This window comes from Stegostoma tigrinum, chromosome 20 (assembly GCF_030684315.1).
Source record: "Stegostoma tigrinum isolate sSteTig4 chromosome 20, sSteTig4.hap1, whole genome shotgun sequence".
Lineage (NCBI taxonomy): Eukaryota > Metazoa > Chordata > Chondrichthyes > Orectolobiformes > Stegostomatidae > Stegostoma > Stegostoma tigrinum.
In genome coordinates, this window is record NC_081373.1 from 13,573,716 (window position 1) to 13,598,754 (window position 25,039).

Consider the following 25,039-nt stretch of genomic DNA (forward strand, 5'->3'; position numbering starts at 1 on the left):
TCTCAGTCTTCCCTTTTGTAATGAGGTGAGAATGAATTTCCTTTCATCTGTCACATGAAAGAGGTGTCATGGCCACGGATCATTAGCCCAGGCTACACACATATTGCATTTTTAATTACAATTTTTATGTTTTTACAAAGAAGGGGTGCATCAAAAGATGATCGTGGATGTAAATTCGGTGGCTGTCCGGAAAAGAACCTGGAATGTTACACAGGAAATTGTCGAGGAAACAAAGGGAAAATTTCACTAAAAACAGGGCAGAAATCTCCTCTGAGTATCTCAAACTGTGAGCATGATGGCAGGAAGAACAACAATCTGCATGACAGATAACAAAGTGTGGAGCTGGATGAACACAGCAGGCCAAGCAGCATCTCAGCTCTCTGATGAAGGGTCTAGGCCCGAAACGTCAGCTTTTGTGCTCCTGAGATGCTGCTGGGCCTGCTGTGTTCATCCAGCTCCACACTTTGTTATCTTGGATTCTCCAGCATCTGCAGTTCCCATTACCACTGATACAATCTGCATGACAGACAGTTTTACATTTTCCCCTTTCAAAAGTACACAAGTCGGGGGAGGTATCAAAAGGCAGACTGAACCCTGGTCTGTGTGCGCTAGTGGGCTGAAGTGCTCATGTATACCATGTAAATAAGATGCATGATCAGTTAATGGAAACTTGTAAATGACTGGGCTGCTACATAACTATGTAACAACAGTTACTAACAAGGCGCAGTGTCATTCTAGGCACCGATTTGTCTGGACAGCTCATTTGGGATAAATATTCCAGATCGCTGCCTCTAATTAGAGAAATTTATATTCTGTAAACAGGTTGTACAGAGGACAAGATATTGTATTTTAGGTAGGATAATAAAGTCAAAGTTGAAGTATATTGTCTGGTTTCACAATTGTTTTATTACAGAAAAACATCAGTTCACTTCTAATAACGTAAAATAGTAGTAATCTGAATAAAACACAATGCTGGAAATCTTCAAATCTGGCTTCTGTAAAGAGAGAAACACAGTTCTTGTTTTAGTTCGATGAACTTTCATCAGAGCTGAGAAATGAAGTCTACCCAAATATTAACTCCGTTGTCTCCACACTACTGCTTCGTTTTCTAAATATTTTCAGTTGTGGTTTTTTTGTTTTTATATTATCCTTGAAAGTTGCCTTACAGATCCTTGAAAGTTGCAACCCAGGTTGACAGGGCTGTTAAGAAGGCATACAGTGTTTTAGCTTTTATTAATAGAGGGATCGAGTTCTGGAACCAAGAGGTTATGGTGAAGCTGTACAAAACTCTGGTGCGGCCGCACTTGGAGTATTGCATACAGTTCTGGTCACCGCATTAAAAGAAGGATGTGGAAGCTTTGGAAAGGGTGCAGAGGAGATTTACTAGGATGTTGCCTGGTATGGAGGGAAGGTCTTATGAGGAAAGGCTGAGGGACTTGAGGCTATTTTCGTTAGAGAGAAGAAGGTTGAGAGGTGACTTAATTGAGACATATAAAATAATCAGAGGGTTAGATAGGGAGAGTCTTTTTCCTAGGATGGTGACGGTGAGCATAGCTTTAAATTGAGGGGTGAAAGATATAGGACAGATGTCAGAGGTAGTTTCTTTACTCAGAGTAGTAAGGGAATGGAATGCTTTGCCTGCAACGGTAGTAGATTCCCCAACTTTAGGTACATTTAAGTCGTCATTGGATAAGCATATGGACGAACATGGAATAGTGTAGGTTAGATGGGCTTCAGATCGGATTGACAGGTCGGCCCTCGATGTTGTGCCGAAGGGCCTGTACTGTGCTGTTATGTTCTACGTGTTAGTGTGCAATGAAAATCGCAGTCATCCTTAGTCATCTCAGCATTGCAGGCAATGGAATCCCTAACGGAATGTTGGAGGCCAGTTAACAAACCAGTTCAAGGAAATTGGCAGAAAGAAAAGATCAGCTTTCCTGCAAAGCTAAGAATCTTGAAATCAGCTGTTCAACTATCGATGTTTCATTATCTATTTTTTAAACCAGAAACTGATCAATTTATTTTTAACTTTTATCTAATATTTGGACTCAAATCTCATTTCTAATGTTTTCACCAGTGGAACATGGGCATCTCTGGCTGGGCCAGCATTTGTTGACCATCTCTGGTTGTCCTTGAGAAGGTGTTGGTCAGCTGCCTTCTTGAACTATACGTGTGATGCATTATTATTTGCAGTTGTTTTTAGTAGCAAATAAACTTATTCTTTTGTTGACCCAGTAAAGCCTGTTTAAACTGGGTCCTTAAGAAATATAAATTCAACTGGTATGGAAGAAAGGGATACACAAGGGAGGGGATCCTTTTTAAATTAACCTTGTTAAGACTTTGGGTGCAGATGAATAGGGAAGGGGAGTCTGTTTGTCCCTCTTCACCCAGGAAATGGGAACGGAATGAGATTTAATCACGCTGTAACATGATTGGCAAAGTTTAGAAGTGTTTCAGCTTCCCATAATCCTGGGATTGTCACTCTGACTAAATCCTTACTCCTTTAGCTGCCACCATTCAACCTGTGTGAAGCAACCTTCATTACTCAGTGTCTTGGAACCTCTCAGTTCACTGCGGCACTGTGTGACCTGGTTCTGTTAGTGCAGTAACCCAGAGCCAATCCCTGTCCCTTCAGGAATATGTGTGCAGTCATCGCCCTCTACTGGTTTAAGTCCTTTCAGCAACAAGAGCCTCCTGGCTGAATCCAGGTGTAAGATGCGTTTTAAGAAAGCAGCAGCTTAATCAGTTCCTCGAGCTTCCTGTATCTCACACAGTTTGATTGTGATCGGTCTTGATCTAAACTCTGTTTCCTCACCTTGATTTAGTGGCCCAGATCCAATAAAAACACAAAACAGCATGTTCACAATCTGCTCCCGGGTCAAGAGATAATGAGTCTGTATTTGACGTGACCTGGAGGCTGTATGGGAGCGTAGGAGACTGTAAGCGATTTGAATCGACCTGTTCAGCCGTTTCCAGGTGGGACTTGACTCTTGACTGGGTCTCTTGACTCGAAGGCAGGGACACCACCCTATGCCATGAGCACTGTGGGTGGGGGCATTGTATGCCTTTCTAAATAAAGACCATTCAGTTCCCTTCTTTCCCAGCTCCCCCCCCCCCAACCTTTCTTGTGGACTGATTTAATCCAGCTCAATTAGTTCAATAAAATCAGCTGCAGAAAGCAAGCTCGGTTCTCTGTTTGACTCACCCTTTGATTATTTCACAGTCGTTCTCAAAAGTGTGGAGTCAGATCCCAATTTGTAAGAAGAGACTAAACTTCTCAACAAGGGGCTAGCAGACACATGAGGACAGGCAGGAAAGGTCACTAGAAAACATGACAGCAATTGTCTCACAGACACAGGGACAAATAGTGCCAGGCACACATAATGACGCACAGACAGGCACACACTGAGATCTAGTGACACACAGACAGGTGCACACTGTGACACATAGGCACCTATAATGAGACAAAGTGACACACAGACAGGTACATTCACTCACACACAGTTCCTGCACTTAAACAACCAAGAAACACAAATAGAAGAACACAGGTACACTCAAAATGAATGCCACACAGATAGATGTACATAGCTGAGCAAATAGGCATTCTTACTGACACACACATATGTAAACAGGTTTGGGAACACACACAGCATGACATAAATGAATGCACAAAAATGCGGACATGTACATATACACAGACATCACTCACTCATCGGAAAACACATGCACACATATGAATGTACATGCTTTTTTGATGTGGACAGCGTAGTGGAGTTTTACATTCAATTTAAAAAGAGTAGAGGTTGCTTTACTCTGTACCTAACCCTGTGTTTACTGTATTTACCTGTGAATGTTTAGTGAAAAGAAACATTTTGCAGGCAAAAGCTTTTGAATACTTTTTGATGATATCCATTATATTGATAAGAGCTCTTTTTGATGAGGAAAATACATTGTTAAAATGAACAAACATGGAAGCAGTTGACTGGGTAAATCATGACATGAATTATTTAATTCTGCCAGTGAGCCACAGATTCAGTTGGTTAAATATTGAGAGTGAAAACCAGGTGTAGTTAAAAGGCAACTGTCTGTAAAATGTCCATTTCAGAATCTGGGAAAAGAAGGTTGGAAACCTGAGCGATAATCTTTCATGATGATGCAATAAAAATGGAGGAGTGATGAGAGGAAAGGTGTGATAGACAATGTGAGGGAAGGAGAAGGGAGAGAAAGAGAGGCCAAGGGACCTTGGGATTCAAATCTAACGCTGCCATTTTCATTGATTAAGATTTATTGCCATCTTCAGTGACTAATTAATAGCTCATTAATACATTCACGTAGTTTGAGCCATAAATGTATTAAAAAGTAGACACCAGACTAATTTCCAAATTAGAAATTTCCGTGCATATTCCTCAAACACAAGACAGGTAGAAGCCTTAATTACGGGCATCAATCATTTTCAGTTTGAGTACAACATGCAAAATTCTCCTGACACTGTTCCCTGCAGATACAACATAGAACTGAATATAGAGCAAAACTTGCTCTACACTGTCCTCATCAAACAGTCCATGGATAGGGACAGCATGGGGTTAGAAACTGAGTAGAGTTCTCTCTACGCTGTCCCCAAACACACCCAAGACAGGTACAGCACAAGGTTAGATACAAAGCAAAGATCTCTACACTGTCCCCATCAAACACCCCCAGGATAGGTACAGCACAAGGCTATAAAACAGGGTGAAGCTCCTTTTACACTGTCCAGATCAAAAACTCCCAGGACAGGTACAATATTGTAGATACAAAATGAAATTCCCTAACAAAAGATCCAAAACAAATTCCCCATACATGATGAGATAGTAGGAACTGCCAATGCTGGAGAATCTGAGATAACAGGGTGTAGAGCTGGATGAACACAGCAAGCCCAGCAGCATCAGAGGAGCAGGAAAGCTGACGTTTTGGGTCTGGATCCTTCTTCAGAAATGATTTTTGTTGTACTCAGCTCTACACCCTATTACCTCATGCATTACGGTTTCTTTAATTCAGTTTGCACCATCCGAGCGCACGCGCAGGAATCAGATCGAGATCAGTCTGTGTGCATCGTGACCCTCTGACAGATGAAGCATTGCAATTACACCGAGCTGCAAGAAGTATGTTCTTCAAATCTGCAAAGCTGTGCCTGTTCACCCCAAAGAGGTGGCTTTCATTTCATTCTCCTTATCACTTCCCATTCCCTGCTAGGGTCTCAATCTAGCAGGGTCATCAATATGCTTAATATTGGCAAAGAATGACTTGGAAAGATAGAAGGAAGGAAGGAAGGTAGGGAGGCATGAGGAGAGGATGAGAAGAATGGAGTGAGGTAAGGTGTGACAAAGGGAATGAGGAAGACTATAGAGAAAGAGAGGGGGAGATGGATATTTACCTTCAAACTTGAAGAGCATCTGGTGATTATTCTGTAGGACACAATGAGGAGAACTCCCATCAACATGACAAAGAGCAATTTGTCATTCTGCAGTAACTCAATTGTTGGGCCCTGAGCTGGTAAGGCCAGCTCAAGCATTATAACCCTGTACACTAACCAGCTTCTGTCATCTAATTCCCTAGAAGATAAATACCGCACATAATGTAAGGAGTTTCACTGTTGTGATGGTGGAACCCTTCAGGGCTCCCTTCTGGGGAGTTCAGCACAGTTTTAAATAGTATGAATAGAATCACCTCAAGAACAGAAACATACAATTACAAGTAATCAGATTAATTGAATTGTTTTGTCAGGTATCTCCTGTTACATGTTCCATTCACAGATGCTCTTTATTTTCTTCTTTTACACTATTCAGATGCTAAATAGATTCTAAACTCTGTGCCCTCTCTCTCTGGAACATGTTGTCTCTTTTGTAGGAAATCCTTCCATTTCTCTCCCTCAAAAGGCCACAGATGGCGAGTGGCTCCAAATTCCTTGGAAATCATCTCTGCGACCAGACGATGTACATCTCAGCCAATATGTGCAGTAGTCCCCAAACAGCTTTATGTCAACTAAATGCAGCCTAAGGTGTTTACTTACTGCTGTTATGAGGCAGTCACATTTGTGCACAGAAGGATCCCACAAACAACACATGGACAATGACAATGTACATCAGTGTTGCGTGTTGGGGGATGAAAGCCATCTCCAGACAGCAGGGAAATTTCCTCTCCTTTCCGTCAAAGGGAGATAGATAGTTTACATTCACCTGAGGGGAGACATGAGACCACAGTTCTCAGAAAAAGTGGGGTACGTTGTAGTCCTAAGGGAGGCACCAATCTACCACCTCCTGACTCAAGTAAAATAATAGCAACTGAGCAAACATGACAGAGAAGGCTGGGATGTGGGCACAAAGACAGATACATTGATAGACTCTGGTTAATGACTGTGTTTAGTGACAATTCAGCTCTATCACAACCAAAAGGGACTGAAATAAGCTTTCTCAAGTGGAATGAATCATAAACCTTCCAGTTTTGTTTTTAAAGGGCTCTTGCGTTCCAGTTCACCTTTCTCTTAAACATTGCATGAGGTTCAAATAAAAATCAAAACACTGTGAAGGCTGGAAATCTGATAGTGCTTGAGAAACTCCATTCTCCGGAATTTAGAAAAATGACAGGCAATCTCACTTAAACGTACAGGATTCTTAAGGAGCTTGGACAGGATGAATGCTGAGAAAATGTTGCCACCATGGGAGAATCTAGGACCAGAGAGCATAGTCTCAGAATAAAGGGGTACAAATTTAAGACTGAGATGAGGAGGAATTTCTTCTCTCGGAGGGTTGTGAGTCTTTGAAACATTTTGCGACCGAGAGCCAAAAGGGACAGAGTCCTTGTGTACATTTAAGACTGAGATAGATAGACTCTTGATCAGTTGGGGAGTTAAGGTTCACAGGGAAAACATTAGAAAATGGATGTGAGGAATATTAGATTAGCCATGAACATATTGAATGGTAGAGAAATCTTGAGGGGCCAAGCTGCGTACTCCTGTTCCAATTTCCTACGAACTTAATAAACTCAGAATTTGGCAGAACCTGTGAAGAAAGAAACAGAGTTGACATTTTGAATCCAATACTGCTTCTCTTCTACAGTTCTGAAGAACAGTTATATTGCATTTAAAACATTAACTCTATTTTTCTCCCCATAGATTTGCCAGATGCACTGAGCTTTTCCAGCCTATTCTGTTTTTACTTTGCCGCAGATTTATATCTGGGTAAAGCCACGGGAAAGGAAACGAAATCAGACAAATTCTTCTGTTAGATTTGTGGAACTCAGCACTAGTGGCTGTTGAACATTAGCAATAGCCTCAGCACACCCTGGCTCAGAGAAGAAAACAATTCATCTTTTTTTTTTTTCGCTTTTGTTCATTATTCCAATGTACGAGGGGGATAGTCTGCCGTTAGCCAACAATGGCACTATCAATAGGTCTCAAACATTCACAATGCAGGCTCATAAATAACAATCTATTTCACAATGTGGCAGAGAGTGAATAAATCATTCATTGAATCCTTAACCCAAAGGAAGCCTGGATCCAGAGAGTGGCTGGTGACCAGGAGCCTGGATCCAGAGAGTGGCTGGTGACCAGGAATACTCGGAGATGAAAATATTGAAGCTCCAGTTTGGGGTATACAGAACAGGTAGGACTAATATATTTCATTTGCCAGTTTTACTGCTTCTCCCTTTCATAAGACCATATGATGTAGGAGCGGGAGTTGGCCACTCTGCCCATCATGCTTGCTCCATCATTCAATGAGGTCATGGCTGATTTGATAATCTTCATTTCAACATTCCTGCCTTTTTTCCTTAACCCTTGATTCCATTACTGATTTTTTTTTTAAAAAAAAAAATCAATTTCAGCTTTGAATACACTTAAAGGCTCAGCATTGAAGATCCTTTGAGGTAAGCAATTTTACAGATTCACTACCCCTCTCAGTGAAGAAATTCTTCCTCCATCTCTATCTTAAAATGGGCAACCTCTTACTCTCAGATGATGCCCCTTGGTCTAAGACTCTTCCTTGTGGGCAACAACCTCTCAGCACTTATCCTGTAAAGTCCGCTAATAATTTTAAAAGTTTCAATAAAGGTTTCCTCTCGTTCTTCTAAACCCTAACGAGTACAATTCCAAGCTATCCAATCTTTCCTCGTAAGAAAATCCCTCTATAGTCAGGATCAATCTTGAAGTAGCACGGTGGCTCGGTGGTTAGCACTGCTGCATCACAGCGCCAGGCACCAAGTCCAATTTCACCCTCAGGTGACTGTCCGTGTGGAGTTTGCACATTCTCTACATGTCTGTGTGGGTTTCCTCCAGGTGCTCCAATTCCCTCCCACAGTCCAAAGACACGCAGGTTAAGTGGATTGGCCATGCTAAACTACCCCTAGTGTCCAAGGATGTGCAGAAGGTGAATTAGCCATGGGAAATGAAGGTTGCAGAGATGGTGTGGGTTTGGATGGAATGCTTTTCGGAGGGGTGCTACGGACTTGTTAGGCTAACTGGACAACTTCTACAGTGTAGAGATTCTATGGTACTAATAAATCTTCTCCAGACTGCCTCCAATGCCAGTATATCTTGCCTTAGATAAGGGGACTAAAATAGTTTGCAATATTCTAAATAAAGTCTGACTAATGCATAGTATAGTTTCAGCAAGGTCTCCCTTTTTATTAATTCCATTCCATTTGAAATGAAGGCCAACACTCATTTGTCCTTTCTATTACATTGCCTGCTAGTTTTTTTGTGATTCAAGCAAGAGGTCTCTTAAATCCCTTTTCTGTAGCTTTTCTCTATTTATATAATATTCAGTTCCCCTATTCTTCCTGTCAAAGCACATGACCTCACGTTTTCCCATATTATATTCCACCTGCCAAGTTTTGCCCATTTACTGAAGCTGTCTATATCCCTCTGTAGAGTCTGTGTCATCTCACCTTAGCACCTATTGCAGTGTCATCCACAATTTTGACTATAGGACTTTCATTTCCCTCATCCAAGGCATTAATATATATTGTAAATAATTATGGTCCCAGCACTGATCCCTTTGGCACACTACAAATTATAGGTTGCCATCCTGAAAATGCTCCCTTTATCCCAACTCTCTGTCTTCTATTTGTCAGCTAATCCTTTATCCATTATGTTACTCCTAACACAACGGGATCCCATTTTATTAATTAAGCTGATGTTGGTACCTTAATGAATGCCTTTTGGAAATCTAAATGTTTTATATCTTTTGGTTCTCATTTAATAATCCTGCCTGTTAGCTCCTCAAATAACTAAAACAAATTAGTCAGCCATGATTCTCTTTTCATGAAGCCATACTTCTAAATCCCAATGAGTACAATTCCAAGCTATCCAAATCTTTCCTCACAAGAATATCCTTCTATACTCAGGATCAATCTGAGGTAGCATGATGGCTCAGTGGTTAGCACTAATGCCTGAGTGCCAGGGATCTGGGTCCAATTCCATAATTGGGTGAGTGTCTGTGTGGAGTTTGCACATTCTCTCCATGGGTTTGCTTATATTGTGCATTTAGAAATGTTCTGCTATTACATCCTTTAAAATAGACTCTTACATGTTCCCATTGACAGACGTTAAGTTAACTAGCCTTTAGCTACCTGTCCTTTTTAATGTCTTTCAAACTTTTTGAAAAAGCACATTATGTTGGCAGTTTTCCAATCCTTTGGGACTTTCCCAGAATCTAAGGACTCCTGGAGAATTACTATCAGAGCATCCACTATCTCTGTAGCTAATTCTTTTAAAATTTTAGGATGCAACCCATCAGAGTCCAGGAGGGGTCTATCGGCTTTTTGTCCCACTTGTTTCTCTTGTACTTTTTTTCTAGTGATAATTATTGCATTTATTTCCTCATCACACCCCCCAAGCCCTGCATCCACACACACAAAACTGTCATTTGTTTAATGAACGTTTTCAGGATATTATTGGTGTCATCTACCATGAAGACTGGCGTAAAGTATTTATTCAACCCCTCTGCCATTTCCCAGTTTCTCATTATTAATTCCCCAGTCTCATTTTCAAAGGGACTAATGTTCACTGAGGCCTTTCTCTTCCTTAATACATAGTTAAAGAAGCTTTTACAGTCTGTTTTTATGTTACTTGCTGATTTGCCTTCATTTATTTTCTTCCACTTCATTATTTTTTAGTCAGCTCTTAATGGCTTTTAAAACTTTCACAATCTTCTGCTTTATCACTAGTCTTTGCCACTAGGGTATGGAAAGAGTGAAAGAGAAAGAGAACAGTACAGAGAAAGATAGAGGGAGCAGATTTAGGACTGAATTGAGAAGGTACTTCTTCACTCAGAGGGTTGTTAATCTGTGGAATTCCTTGCCCAGTGAAGTAGTTGACGCTGCTTCAGTAAAAGTTTTTAAAGCTAAGGTAGATTTTTTTTGAACAATAAAGGAATTAAGGGATATGGTGAGAATGTGGGTAAATGGATCTGAGTTCACAAGAAGATCAGCCACGATCTTATTGAATGGCAGAGCAGGCTTGAAGGGCCAAACAGCCTACTCCTGCTCCTAGTTATTATGTTCACATGTTCTCAGAGGGTGGCTAGGGAATGAGGCAAAGATGGTGAAAAGCATAGGAACATAGCAGTGGAAAGAAAGGAGAACGTAGGAAAGAGAGAAAAAGAAAGGAATGAGAAAACATAATTCAGGGAGACAGGAGAGTACAGATAAACAGAGCACATGGAAAACAAATGACACTCGGAAATACAGTTGGATTGAAATGTACGTGAGCATGTTAAAAACAAGGGCAGGAAGAGCTTAGAGGGATATGGGCCAAATGCTGGCAAATGGAACTAGGTCGGTTTGGGATGACTGGTCAGCACAGATGAGTTGGAGAAAAAGGTTTGTTCCTGTGTTGTATCCATCTATGATTCTATGATAAGTGGAAGAAGTGAGGTTTATAGAGAAATGGGCATGACTCACAGGGGAGAAAGGTTTGAATGAGATGGCGGGGTGGATTTTTGATTCCAACAGCCTTGATTTGTTCCTTTACAATTTCAATTTTCTATCCAAAATAAATAAAATGGAAGTTAGTGATTGACAGGAACCTAATTGAGGGATTTCAATGCATTCTGAAATGTTGAGAGTAAAGCCAGAGCACTGACAGCCCATTACTGAAACGGAGACTGGATCAGCAGTTCAAACCCACTTAGAATTGAGTCAGCTATAAAACATCAGATTCCAAAACAGCCTATTACAGCAGCTACCCACTCATTTAACCTTCTTCCACTCCCCATGTATATTTGATCCTGTCATGGATACTACTCATGTACTTAATCCCCTAAACCTGTATAAAACTATTGTCGTTCTAAGGCAATTGAATAGAACTCCATTATATTTGTTCACAAACTAAAATGCTTTCAACCAACCTATAATGCCATGCCTCAGGAGAACAAGTGGGATTCAAACTCAGAGGGAGGGACTCTGCCACTGCACCACAGTCTGTTTCCATCAACCTCCTGTTACACAATGTGGTCCTTTAACTTCCACAAATAACATGTCCACGTCACTGAACTAAAATACAGTGTGCAATCAGTTAATTATGCCCATTTACCCAACACCTTATAATTACAATCCTATAATATAATTCCCACATCCAAAATACTGTGGATGTTGGAAATCTGTAATAAAAATAGAAAATGTTGGAGAAGCTCATCAGCCCTGGCAGCATCTATGGAGAGAGAGTGGGCTTCTGACTCCATAGTTGCTGCCAACCCATTCTGTTTTTGTTGAACTGCAGCTTCCTGTCCACTTCCTCCCCTTCATCTACCTCTGAAGGACTGCACTTGGACATTAGTTGTAACTGACCCTTCAGCAAGAATACATTCAACTTAAAGGAACAAAAACAAAAAGTTTTGACCCTACAGCCCTCTGGACGCAGTACTGAGTTCAATAATTTTAGGGCCTAAACTCCCCCATGTCCCAGACCCCCCACCCCACACACCAGGCCTTGTTACCACAGAGCCTGCCACTACACATCCCCTGTTGTTAGTCACTAACAGTCCCCTTTAACAACTACTCACCCTCCCAGCCTGATCGTTAGCAACTCCTTTGTCTGTCCAACTGTCTTTCTCTCTCTTTGGGCTCTATCCTATTGTTTACTCCCTACCCCACCCACCTCTCTATTTTCTGCACATAAACTGATGTTTTCCCAGCCACCATCAGTTCTGAGAAAGGGTCAACGGACCTGAAACGTTAACTGTTTTCTTCTTCACAGATGCTACCAGACCTGCTGAGCTTTCCCAGCAACTTTGTCTTTGTTCCTGATTTACAGCATCTGCAGTTCTTCTGATTCTTACTTTTACTGTGAGTTTGTTTGATGGTTTCACAGTACCAATCATTGGTCTTATCCTAAGATAAATTGCTTTGGCACAACATGGGAAACAAGTAACAGGTTGGAGAGATGTTTGACAAGCAACTAGTTGGCAGTCATTTCTCTGATGGTTGCCCAACCAGGGTGACTTGCGAAGATTAGTGACTTCTGCTTGTGTTGAGTATTTCAAACACTCCTTTCCAGAACCCCTTTTGTTGGGATTTTACTTTCATGTTTCTTCCTGAAATATTCTTCTCAAATATCGATCTGTGAAAGCTAGGGAAAGATGCTTTATTCATATTTGAGTGCTGTTCTTGGAATCAGCTGCTTGTTGCAGTGTTCACAGAGTGTCAGAGTGTTGGATTATGATGAATATTTCAGCGTCTGCTTGATCGGGGTGACACAGCGCACTGGCAGTTAGGATAATGAACAGGTCTGCCGGTGTCTGGGGGCTGAATGATGCGATTGCTTCATCATTCAGGAATGGACAATAAGCGCTGGCCTTGCTAATGACACCCACATCGCATGAACAAAAAAAGTAACAGCAGGGCCATCTATCCTGTGGAAATGAGCAGAGAGAAGAGGATTGAGGAACAGGGATTTGGCTGGCCGTGTTAAAATCTTTTCTCAGGCAACCCTAAACTCCTCAACCTTTTTGCCTTGCCAAACTGACAACCATCCTCACTAATTCACCGCTAGGAGATAGCACGGTTATGTAGCAGACAAGCAAGATAGAAGTAAGCATAGATCAGTTCAGCTCCTTGAAGCTGCCTTGTCATTCAGTAGCATCATGGCTGAGATACCTGCTTTATGAATTCAATCTAACCGTCTACCCTGATAACCCTCAATTCCCCTGTCTAACAATGATTCCAGGACGTCTTCAGCTCCTTACGAACAGGCGGAGGTAATGAGTACCCCCCATGGCTGTTCCACCATTCAGTTCAATCATGGCTGATGTGTATGTTAACTCTGTTGACTCTCATCATCATTACATGTGAATCTCTAAAAGATCCCCAGTTGTTTTGGTGGGGGGGGACATTCCCTGTTCTGTGAGGAAGTGCTGAATGGTTTGGCTGCGCTCTTCCCCATTGTTCTGGTCACCCGGTTAGGGCCAGAACAAGTAAGGACAGCAGATAGCCTTCCTTAAAAAGGTCTTCCATTAACAGGTATGTTTTGATAAAGATTGACAGCAATCACCATTAGGCCAGCTTTATTTTCCCTTAATTTAAAACCTTGTCTTTTGCCATTGTGGGATTCAAACCCTTATCCCTGGGGCATTAGCCTGGCATCTTGGATTACTACTCAGTGACATTACCCCTACACCACCATCTCTCCTCATGACAGGTGCTGATATTTCAGCCCTTTTCATTCCTTTTCTGAACACGTCCACCAGACCTGACTGACTTCTTAAAACACTAATGTAAAAATTTGGAGCGGGAATAGATCTTATGGCCCATGAAGCTTGTTTCCGCACTTAAGGCAATCATGGAGGGTGATTTTTCATCTCAGTTCCCCTGTGTGGTTCGCTTCCACAGAAAACAGTGGAAACAGAGGCAATTAGTCCATTTTGGTTGCATTTGGCAGAGTTTTGATGGACGAGAGTTATGGAGGGTAACCAGGAGAGTGTAATGAGACCACAACCAGATCAGTCATGATGCTATTAATTGATGGAGCAGGCTCAGAAGGGCTGAACAGCCTATAGTTTTCAGAATTGCTACGTTGGTATGTAATGTTGGGAAAAGAGGAATGCATGACCTTGATCAAGAGTTGGAATGGCTTTGTCACTGAGCAGTTAAACAATAGAACAATTAGGTTTGGTTAGTCTTCCATTCTCAAGGTTCGGGCGATGTAAAAGCTCCAGAATTCACTCAGGAGAATCTGGCTATCACATGAACCAGCGCGCCTTCCCAGGGCTTTTCTAAAATTTAAAAAAAAAATTGGCTACAACTCCCAGCAGATCGAACATTCAGGCCCAGGAAAAATTGGGTCACAGTCATTATCCTGAATTTGGATTCTGTGATTTGGAACTGTCGGCATTAACACCCTGGGTGTGACTTTTTACATCTTGGTCTGTTTTGAGGTGTAGGCGGAAAAACGTGAAAATGCTTTTAAAATATTTGACATTGCCAGAATTAAATAGCAGAGAGGAGGTCTGGTTGAGAGACAGTTTGAGAGCATATCCGGGCTGTGAGAAACATGGATGGAAATGAACACTTCGCTAATTCACAAGCTGGGGCACTCAAATATAATCACCTGAAGGAGATAGGGGAGCTGTTTATCTGAATATTATTCCTTCCAATAGTGCTATAGATTTGCAGTTCTTGGGCGATTAACCAGCTGTGCAGGTTGCAGGGAGAAGTATTTAGCAATTATAAGCCAGTTGCCGGTCATTTCACTTGTTCAGAAGGTGTTCTTATTGTGTATGTGTCCCCATGATGGAGCCCAACCTAATGGTTCACCTTCTCCTGGTGAGATTAGATTCTACCGAACAACACCAGCCTGCATTTATATAGCACCACATACATTGTAAAACAGGAGGTTCATCAAATAGAATTAGACAGATAAAGTGGGATGACGCATTAGGAAGCTAAAAGCTTGACAAAGAGGTAGATTGCAAAAAACACCCAGTAAAAGGAAACTTTTTTTTGTCATTCATTCGCAGAATTTGAGCACCATTAGCAAGGTCAACAGTTTTTCCATCCCTAATTTCCCTCGAGAAAGTGATGGTAGGGTTAGAGACATTTAGGAAGGGAATTCCATATCTCAGCATCCAAAGGCCTGGCTGCCAGTGATGGAATCAATGAAAATTGAGAGTGCACAAGAGGCTGAGCACTGCCAGTCGGACAAAATCTTGGGCCAAAATCTTTGAATTCCCTCCCTAACTGCACTACGGGCGTCCCTACAGTCCAACGATTTCTGTGGTTCAAGACAGTGTCTCACCACCACTTCCTCCAGGCCAGTTAGAGATGGGCAATAAACGCCGAACCCGCCAAAACACCCACAATCCCATGAATAAATTAAAAATTCTCAGAGAGACGTAAAGGTGAAGTTATTACAGAGTTAGGGAGGTTGATGACAATGCTGCAATATTGAAGAGGAGCGGAGGCTGGAGTTCCTGGAAACATCCTCTCTCAAATGAGAATTTAAACCACATTGACCTGTATCAATGGCGCGTTTATCCCAATGTGCCACCCAACATTTGTCTCTTAAATGATGCCCCCTAAAACACCTGATATAACATCGCTGCTTATGGGATCTTGCTTTGCAAAAATGGCTGCTGTTCTTGTTCACATGACACAATTGGCATTAATGTAATGGTCACACAATACTATGAGGCTTTCAAGGAGATGTGATAAGATGCAATATAAAAGCATCTTGCTATCAATGTTTTTAAGATAAGATATTTCAAAGTGATCGTCACAGAAAAGTGTTTTGCATGATATAAATCTCATAATTGGATCAAATAACCGGATAAAACATAACATTAGAACCAGACATTATCCTTTAAAAGAATGTTATGTCTCGGTCCATGAGAAAGATATTACATGAGCTGATAAAATTATAGGTTAATTGGTTGATGGTTGGAAGTTAGCGGGATGATAGTTGGTAATTTGCCTCACTCTTTCTGCTTCCACCATTAACTCAATGCAAACTGCAACCGCATACAATGATCTCTGGAGAAACAGACCACAGTTCCATAATGAAAGGCCAAGTTCTGGCCACAGGGGTTGACAGTGTGGAAGAACAACAATTTATTCCACTTTGTCAACATTTTAGTTCATCAACACATCCCCCACTTTCACCATCTCATTGATTCCTGTATCTCATTATGCCCCTCAATCACACGATAGTCTTACTCACACTGTTATGTAATTGTCACTTGGCAGAACAGATCTTAAAAAAAAGACAGATTTTGTTGAAACTTTTCATTTGTCACCAGGGCAACTTGCAAGAATACCAATGTGAAGGCAAAACAACATGTATGCAGCATTTAAGGAGAATGCTGATTGGTTGAACACAGATCAGTACAGGCATTGCCCTGGAGAATGAACAGATTAATGATGACTGATAGTTAGCTGCTTAGCTTTGTTTAAATTTTAAACCAGGCAATTTGACTCTGATTGGTCAAGGTGCTGCCTGGAGAATGAAACCCACCAAATTGGTGGCAACCAATCAATCAGGCACAGAGTTGGCACATTCTTTCTGGGAAGGTGCCCAAAGGTTTTCTGAAACTATTCCTACAATTTCGAGAAGGTAGGCAAAAGGCAAGTAGGACAGAGTCACTGACTGACAAATGGCACTGGATTAAGTTTGAACGTGCTGGATGGGGTGAGCAAAGCTTGGTGCCATTTTTCTAAATGCTTTTCCTCCAATAAACTCCTGCCATCTCGAATAATTCTAATTTTTTCTGCTATAATATTGGCTATCTCTGTCCCTTCCTCAGCTCATCGGCTGCTGGAGCCCTGAACATCACTAGAACCGACCGATGCACAATAACACAAAAACTATGAACACGAGAGATCTAGCGTTCTGATGAAGAGTCACTGTACTCAAAATGTTAATGCAGCTTTCTGTCCACAGATAGTGCCAGGCCTGCTGAGTGTCGCCAGCAATTTCTGTTACTGTTATTGACTATGTCTGGCTGACCAAATTCTAACCTTCACAAATGGAAGCTTGGGGCAAAACTTTCTGCTGGTTGGAATCATGCCTTGCACATAGGAAGATGGGTATGGCCTTGTATTTCAGCCATCCCAACTCCAGGATATTTCTGCAGGAGTTCCTCAGGGTAGTGTCCTAGGCCCAATTAACTTCAGACACTTCATCAATGACCTTCCTTCCATCATAAGATCAGAAGTGGAGATGATCAGCGATGATCGTACAAGGTTCAGCACCGTCCGCTAATGCCTCGGAGACTGAAACAGTCTACTTTCAAATGCAACAAAACCCGGACAATATCTGGGCATGGGCTGAAAAGTGGCAAGTAACATTCATGCCTCACAAATGCCAGGCAATGGCCATCTCCAGTGAGAGACAATCTAGCCATTGCCACTTGACATTTAATGGTGTTACTATAAGTGAATCCCCTACTATCAACATGTTGGGGGTTACCAATGGCCAGACACTGAAGGGACTAGCCATATAAATATAGTGGCTAAAAGAGCAGGTCAGAGGCTAGGGATTCTGTTGTAAGTAACTCAATTTCTGACTCACCAAAGCCTGTCCACATCTATAAGACACAAGTAGGGAGTGTGATCAAATGCTCCCCACTTCCCTGGGATGGGTGCAGCTCCAATGACTCTTTAGAAGCTTGACATCACCCAGGACAAAGCAGCCTACTGGGTTGGCACCACATCCACAAATGTCCATTCCTGGAATTCCCTCCCTCAGGGCACTGTGGATCAACCTACAGCATGTGGACTGCAGGAGTTCAAGAAGGCAGCTCACCATCACCTTCTCTAGGGCAACCAGGGATGGGCAATAAATGCTGGTCCACACTCCGTGGTGAAAAAGAGAACATAGGGTTACATAAAATTCAGATATGTCCTAACTCACACCTCGTGCCAAGCCCGCTTTGTGCTGAGTCTCAGAATGTAGGAAACTGTGGCGGGTGTCAGCAAGGAACAGGCCTTTCTCGCATTTGTTATTTCCCTATTTTTCAATAATAACGCAGTGCTGTGGGGTGATGGAGTTGAAAGTAGCCCTCTGTTTCAAGTCCTGGATGGTGGATTTATTTAATTCCAAAGTCTGGTTTATATTTATAGCATTTCAATCAGGTTCACAGCACAAAACACAATCATTATTGATCAGAAAAGGCGCCAAGAAGAGAAATGAGTTGGAAATGTCAGGGGATTGCACTTTGGCACCTTCCAAGCTGAAACTAGAAGTTCACTGAGGCCATATAAACATTATAAATGCAATATGTGGATATTTGGGTAAACTGCACCACTGTTAGGGCAGTTCCAGAAAGTTCTTCAATGATAGTTTGCTACCATTGAGAATTCTTTAACTTTGGTGCAATGTGCAAAAGTGCAGGGCAGGGAGGTGTTTTATTCTGTATCATCCCTTTCCTGTACCTGTCCTGGAGTGTTTGATGGATACAATGTAAAGAAAGCTTTACTCTGTGTTTGACTCCATATTAGACGTATCCTGGGAATATTTAATGAGTACAGTGTGGAGGGAGCTTTACTCTGTATCTAAGCCCTTGCTGTGTCTGAGCCAGGAATGTTTGAGGGGGGCACTGTAGAGAGGGCTTTATTGGGTACCCAACCCTGTGCTGGGAATGTTTGATGGACATGGCGTGGAAGAAGCTTTACTCTGTATCTATCCCTGTGCTAGATATGTCTTGGGGGTGTTTGATGGGAATAGGGTTCAAGTCCCACTCCTTCCAGCGGTGCATAACAACATCATTGTGAATATGTTGATTGGGAAAGTATCTAGAAGGAGCTTTACTCCGCACCTAACCCTGTGTTGAGACGAAACATTTAACTCCCTTCACTTTAGATTGTGGATAATGTTGTAATAACATAACACTGTAATAAACAGGAGAATATTTTGTAGAAATGCTCTCATTACTTGTTACTACACAATGGAGTCTGCCATGGGTTAATTACAATGTGAGAGGCTGAGCAGTGAAAGTCACCAGAAAGCTCTCTCTTTCATCACTGCTGTGAAATCAATCAACCTTAGCATAAATTTAGCTTGTGATGCTAAACATCTGGTGGCCTGGTTTCCCAGCCATGCACTATACCCCTGAGTATCTATGCTGTCAAACAACGTGGAAGAAATGACATCCTGAACACACATGGTGCCCTCCACACAGAAGAGTAAAAGTCAATAATGGAGCATTGCTAGCACATAATGCAGATAATTTTTGCGGTCCCTTCTCCATCCATCACCCAGCTCCCCCCAGCCACCGCCCACAGCTTCTTCCTCCAGGGTTCAGATTGTCACATGTACCTGTCACATGGAAGTAACTGCCACATAATAATCGCTCGACATCTTCTGGCAAATTGGGAATCAGGGGAAACTGTTGTGCAGCCTGAATGATCCAACTGAGGGGCAAAATGTCTGCTATCATGACAGTCAATGTAACGTTGCAACCAGATCAGATCGATGTAGAGATCGACTGACATTATAGTACATGCTTGGTAGTGCTGTCATTTTTTTTGCCAAAGGTTTTATTTAGCTGCTAATCTTATTTAATACAATACCTCCTGATGGAAAGCTGAACCAGTACAGTGATTACCTTGCTGGCATTCTAGGTCAAGTCTCACTTCTTGACAAGCAAAGACAGCAGAAAGGAACTTTGCTGACAGATCTTTTCAGAGTGAGCTGCACATTTGGGAGCGAAGGGCAGCAAAGTGCCTTTGCACTGGGAGATGGGGCCAAAGAAGGCATTATGCAGTGGAATGTGTGACAGGTTATAAGAACTGGAGGTGTGTTGGGCAGAGATGAAAAAGAGGTTGGGAAGACTGAACAGATTTCTGTCGGGGAGGAAAAGAAACCACTATTTTCATGTAGAATCTAAAAACAAAACCACCTGCTGAAAAAAAAATCCTCTCTTGTTCCATTGGAACAGGTAGAGGCCATTCAGCCCCTCCAAACTGTTCCACTTTTGAGTTAGCTGATAGCTGAGCCGCACCTGAACTCCCACTACCCAACATCCTTCACAAACTTCGACACTTTGCAAAAATTCGTGGAAGGAAAGTGGGTTTGACTCGGGTTAGTGTTTGGAAAGGCTGGTCACTCAGTAGGGCCTGAAGAAAGACAGAGGACAACATACTGTTGCCTTGGAAACCAAAATGTGAAATCAAACAAAGAAAAAGACAAAGACAAAGACAATTTTTCAGTCAGTCATTTCTCTCCTGTTAATAAAAATGTCAGACATTGTTAAGAAATCTTTCCTGCTGGTAAGACAGCACAGTAATTGATTAGAACACCGCAGAATTTACAGAACAAAAACAGGCCATTTAGCCCAATAGCTTTGTTCTGATGTCTATATTCCACACAAATGCCCTCCCATCCTTCTCAACCCAAACCAGTTAACAAAAGCTTCTATTCCGATCCCCTCATGTGTTAATCTAGCTCCCCCTTAAACAATGTTCACCTTGACCACTCCCTATGGGAACAAGATCACATTTCATTGTCCCTTGTGCTGTCTCCCCAAAAGGTGGAGAATTCTCCTCTTTGTCAAATGAACCCCTTGATAATTTTAAAGGCATAAATTCCGCCAGTACCATCATCCTTATCTTTTCTGGGGCAATCAATCTTTTGTGACCATTGTATATATTCCTCATGCATATTCCTCATGCATATAAACCAGTAACAGGAGTTTGAGACTCAGTAATAATTTGTAGTCACTTAATGCTGCTGTTTACTCGTGGATATGAAATACAGAGACAGGCTGTTGGATTCCATCTGCCCCAGCTCATCTACTGTTGAAACTCACATCTATACCTCTGATCTCCAAACTCAACAATTCCCATCTTCCTCCTTCAATAAACTGAGCATTGATTCAGACAGTTCTAGCCTAAATTCTAACTTACACCAGGTCCTGTTTACTTATCACCCCCCATTGCTTTTCTCTCTAATCACCTGCAGCCCAGTATCCGCACTTCTCTACTTCTGGCCACTTTTGAAAAGTAATAGATAAAGAAGATAAACAAACATTCGAGTTTGACTGTATCCAACAAACAAATCAAAGGCATGTCTTACTTGTGTGAGACTATGAATGATTGAGGCACAGGCAGGGTCCAATAACTGAATGGATCCCCATTTACCTTCAGCAGTAAGATCTCAGACAGTGGTCTTTCCCCACTGCGCACTGGCAGCAGCTGCACCTAGTTTTAGAGCATCCCTCAGTGCATAGTCCTGGACCTTGGAATGTGTCAGTCTGTAAGGCTAATTTTAATATTCCACCAGTGGTAACCTTGCCATTAGCTGCCTCAAGCCCAAGCTCTGGGACTCTCCCCCAAAATCCTACCTTACATTTGTCTTTTAGAAAATCACTACAGACATTTCCTTTAGCCAATGCAGTTACGTATCAATCTTCTGAAAAGTTTTGAGAGACTTTATTATTTTAAACGAGCAGAAAGAGCAGCAGATTGTTGTTGCTGCAATTTGACAGAAGATAATACACTTTACTTAAATATACAAATTCAATGTTGTAACAGGTGCTACTTCAATGTAATGCCCTGCTTCGTTCTTGAGGCATGGAACTATTGCTAAATTAGTGCAGAATGATTGGACTGAGTTTTGAAAAGAATGATGATGTTATTAACTATTCTTAGGCAGCTGCATTTTAATTAGAGGTTAAATATTTTATAAAGTCATATTCTCTTTTGATGCCGGGTCTTCTTTCATTTTTCAGAATTCCTAATTTGCGGCTTTATATTCTCACCACAGGGAGAAACGTCAGCTCATCCTTCACTCCCAAATCAACCATTACCATCCAAGATAATAATTGCATCAGAAATTCCCAGCACAGGTACAAACAGGAGCAGATACAAAGTAATGGTTCCTTTACACTGTTCCTATCAGACATTCCCACAGGTATAGCATGGAGTTAGATACAGACTAAAGCACCCTCTGGCAGTTTGGGCAGACTGAAATGTTACCTCGGAACTCTTTTGCAGGAGCTCTCCATATTGCCTTCTTGGGCTATAGTTATTCTTCAAATGTCATCTTTTCAGTTTTGTGGTGCTGAATTGTAGGTGTTTGGAGGTTTGGAAATTGGCTCGTGTTTTCTAGATTGCAACAGAGATGACACCTCAAAGGTGTGTCATTGGCTGCACAGCACTCTCTGTAGTGGCCTGATTTTGTGAACAGTGCCAATAGAAAGCAAATCCTCCTTCTTATGTCCTGTTCAGTATGTGAAAACTTGCATTTTCATAAGCCAAGCCCTGGCAATGCAACTTTAGAGTAAAGAGAAGTCTTGGCGTGTGTGGCCAGTGGGGGATGGGGGAGCATGGGGTTGATATGCATCCTCTAGCAGCTGCAGGTCACTTGGCTGTTTGTGCAAAATCCACAGCCCTCCTGAGGCACAGCAAGATCCCACAAACAGCAGTGATGGCTGATGGCCCAGTGGCTTGAGGGATAACATTTGCACAGTACACTGGGGGGTAAACTCCCTTGTTCATCTCTGCCACATATTCTGTGGCCTTTCAGTCACTGCCAGTGTCTGCCATATCTTCACAGGAGAATTGACAGGGCAGATCAGTGAGCCTGACTCCACAGTACTCACCCTGAGCCGAGGCTCTCTCCACCAATGGCTGTGCAGGCTGCACAATGAGGATCTGGACCCCGAGACCATCAGGAAAGCATTTGGTCCAATTCCTCATCTCTGCTGAAGTTCCAATGCTCTCAGCCGAGTAGCACTTGACAGGGACTTGACAGAGGGAAGAGGGGGGGATGGGCATGGCTAGCGCTAGGACTAACATTGGGCTAAGCTGGGTTAAGGAGGATGAAAATCAGCTAGGTTGCCTCTTCCTGAAGGAAAATAAACACTAGGTAGTATGAAAGATGCATAATGGTCTGACTCATTTATTCTGAGGCCTCTGGAGGAGGTGGAACTTGAACCTAGGCATACAGGGTCAGAAGTAGGGGCACTACCATGGACCCACAATGGACCTCAAACTGACTCCATATACTTCAAAATGGAGTTACTGTACAACCCATACTCACACTTCCAAGATGGTTATTTCCTAACCTTTTTTTTCCCCTTTCTGGGGATCCAGCTTCTGCTGTGCTGCTAACAGACATGATCAGGAACATCTGCATTCCCTTTCACAAAAGGAAAGAACAAGCCCCCAGGCTCCCAGTCTGGGCTGACATGTGGGTGAGGACAGCTGGGCACAGCTGAGCATGGCACCAGTGAGTAGAGGTGATGGAGCAGAAGGAGGGAAAACAGATCACTCCTGATGCAGCAGCAGCAAATTAAGATAAAAAATAAATTAAGAAAACAAGCCTTTGACCCACACAAATCATCCTCTGTGTGGCAGGGTCTCCCTCCAAAGATACAATTCTCCCACTTCCCAGTTTGAAGACCAGGCTTTCTGGAGGTTTATTCTCACATCACATACACAGGCTTCATATATCATCGCAAAACAGAGATACATCAGAGCTCAAGAGGAGGCCATTCAGACCAGCAGGCCCTTACCAACATTCTTCGTCTTTGAATTAGCGTTTATCTAATTCACTCAACCCTCCCCTGATCTTACACATCATCCATCAGTGGCCACATTAATGCAAACAGCCTCTGGATTTACAATCTGAATTCACCAAGGCCTGAAAGACAGAAGGGTTTTGGAGGGTGGGGGTGGGGATGGGGGGTGTACTCGGGGTGGGGTGGGGAATAGTATTTTGAGGGGAACCAAAAGCAAGGCTGCTGTTAGGTGGTCCCTTACCTTGGCTCAAAGTGCCAGTGAGGAAGCGAAAGAAGAAGCGAGCTAGTTTGGTCAGCTGTCTCTTGCAGCGTTTCTGGCAGACGCTCATTCTGAGTGGAAGCCGAGACAGATGAACGTATGGTTAAAGATAAAACGATTCTAATTTGAAATGCAAAGTCCACACCAGAATCGACAGCGAGCAGAGTTCTGCGGTGCGCCACTCTTCAAAGCGCTCCTTGCCCCAGGTGATGGGAATCCTTTGAGCTATATCCCCTTGTCACAGGGACACTCTTGATACGTCCACAGCTCGATTGCAACCCACGATTTTCAGAAGTCTCAAATTGTTTTTTTTAATTGACGTATTTCCCCCCCCCCCCCTCTCTCTCTCTCTCTGTGTATGAGTGAGTGAGTGTGTGAGAGAGAGATAGAAGAGTAGACAGCTCACAGCGAAACACCACTCACATATAACATCTGCTTGTGGTTACAGCGAATTAAAGACGAATGTGGTTGCCAAGGAAACCACGGACTCGTTGGCTCATACCAACCTCAACTATATAGATATATAAATATAAAAATACAGATGAAACTCAGGAGGCAAGAAGCTCCTAGGATCTGTTCTCACATGCTGTCTCCAGAGAGACATTCTCAGTCACAAACGCTGCAACAGCAGCAATCATTAGCCTGGCATCTGACTTCATTACTCATGTAATGATTTCAGGATTGAGTCGCACATATGGTGAAGGTAATTGCCGCTTCGGATCTGAAACTAAGGCTCCACGGATTACACCTCCTCCAAAACTCTGCTGCTGATTTTCAAATCCTCTCTCTGCCCGCTAACTGCGTGGTAGGGACTCCCCGTCTGGTGACAAAATAGGATCAGGGCTGGGCTATTTGGCCCCACAAACCCGCTGCATAATTCAGGACGTTCATGATTGTCCTCATTTCGCACCTCACACCCTTTCCTGCCCGTCCCTTTTAACCCTGACTACCTCTTCAATATGTCCATCTTAAACAGGCTGATACTAAATGACATGAGTTCCATTGCTCTCTTGGGAAGCGAGTGTGAACCACTCTGAGTTCTGTCTCCTTGTGCAGTCCACATGCTAGCTGTGCCTTCAAATGCTGAGTCCAAATTCTGGAATTTCCTCCGTCAACCTCTCTGTTTCTCTCTCTCTGCTCCTTTAAGATGCTCCTTAAAACGTCGCTACTGTGTCTTTTGACCTAACAATTACTGGCACCGGATCCCTAGAACTAACAATATTTCCTAATGTATCTTCAGATATAAAAATACTCAAAATTGAGAGGGAGAACGCAAGAGAATGGGGTTGAG

The 25,039-nt window shown here is 42.4% G+C and overlaps 1 protein-coding gene across 3 annotated transcripts in view; it reads right to left on the minus strand.

Annotated features, from left to right (window-relative positions):
* The window catches only part of LOC125461813 (Kv channel-interacting protein 2), a 320,168-nt gene that overhangs the window by 161,264 nt on the left and 133,865 nt on the right, over positions 1–25,039 (minus strand). Inside the window, exon 1 of one of the 3 annotated variants that reach the window (XM_048551050.2) lies at positions 23,731–24,225. The exons of the other annotated variants lie outside the window; for them this stretch is intronic. Coding sequence (XP_048407007.1) covers positions 23,731–23,818 — 88 coding nt within the window. The 5' untranslated portion in view covers positions 23,819–24,225. Of the gene's footprint in view, positions 1–23,730; positions 24,226–25,039 lie in introns of those variants that run through there. 3 annotated transcript variants of the gene reach the window in all.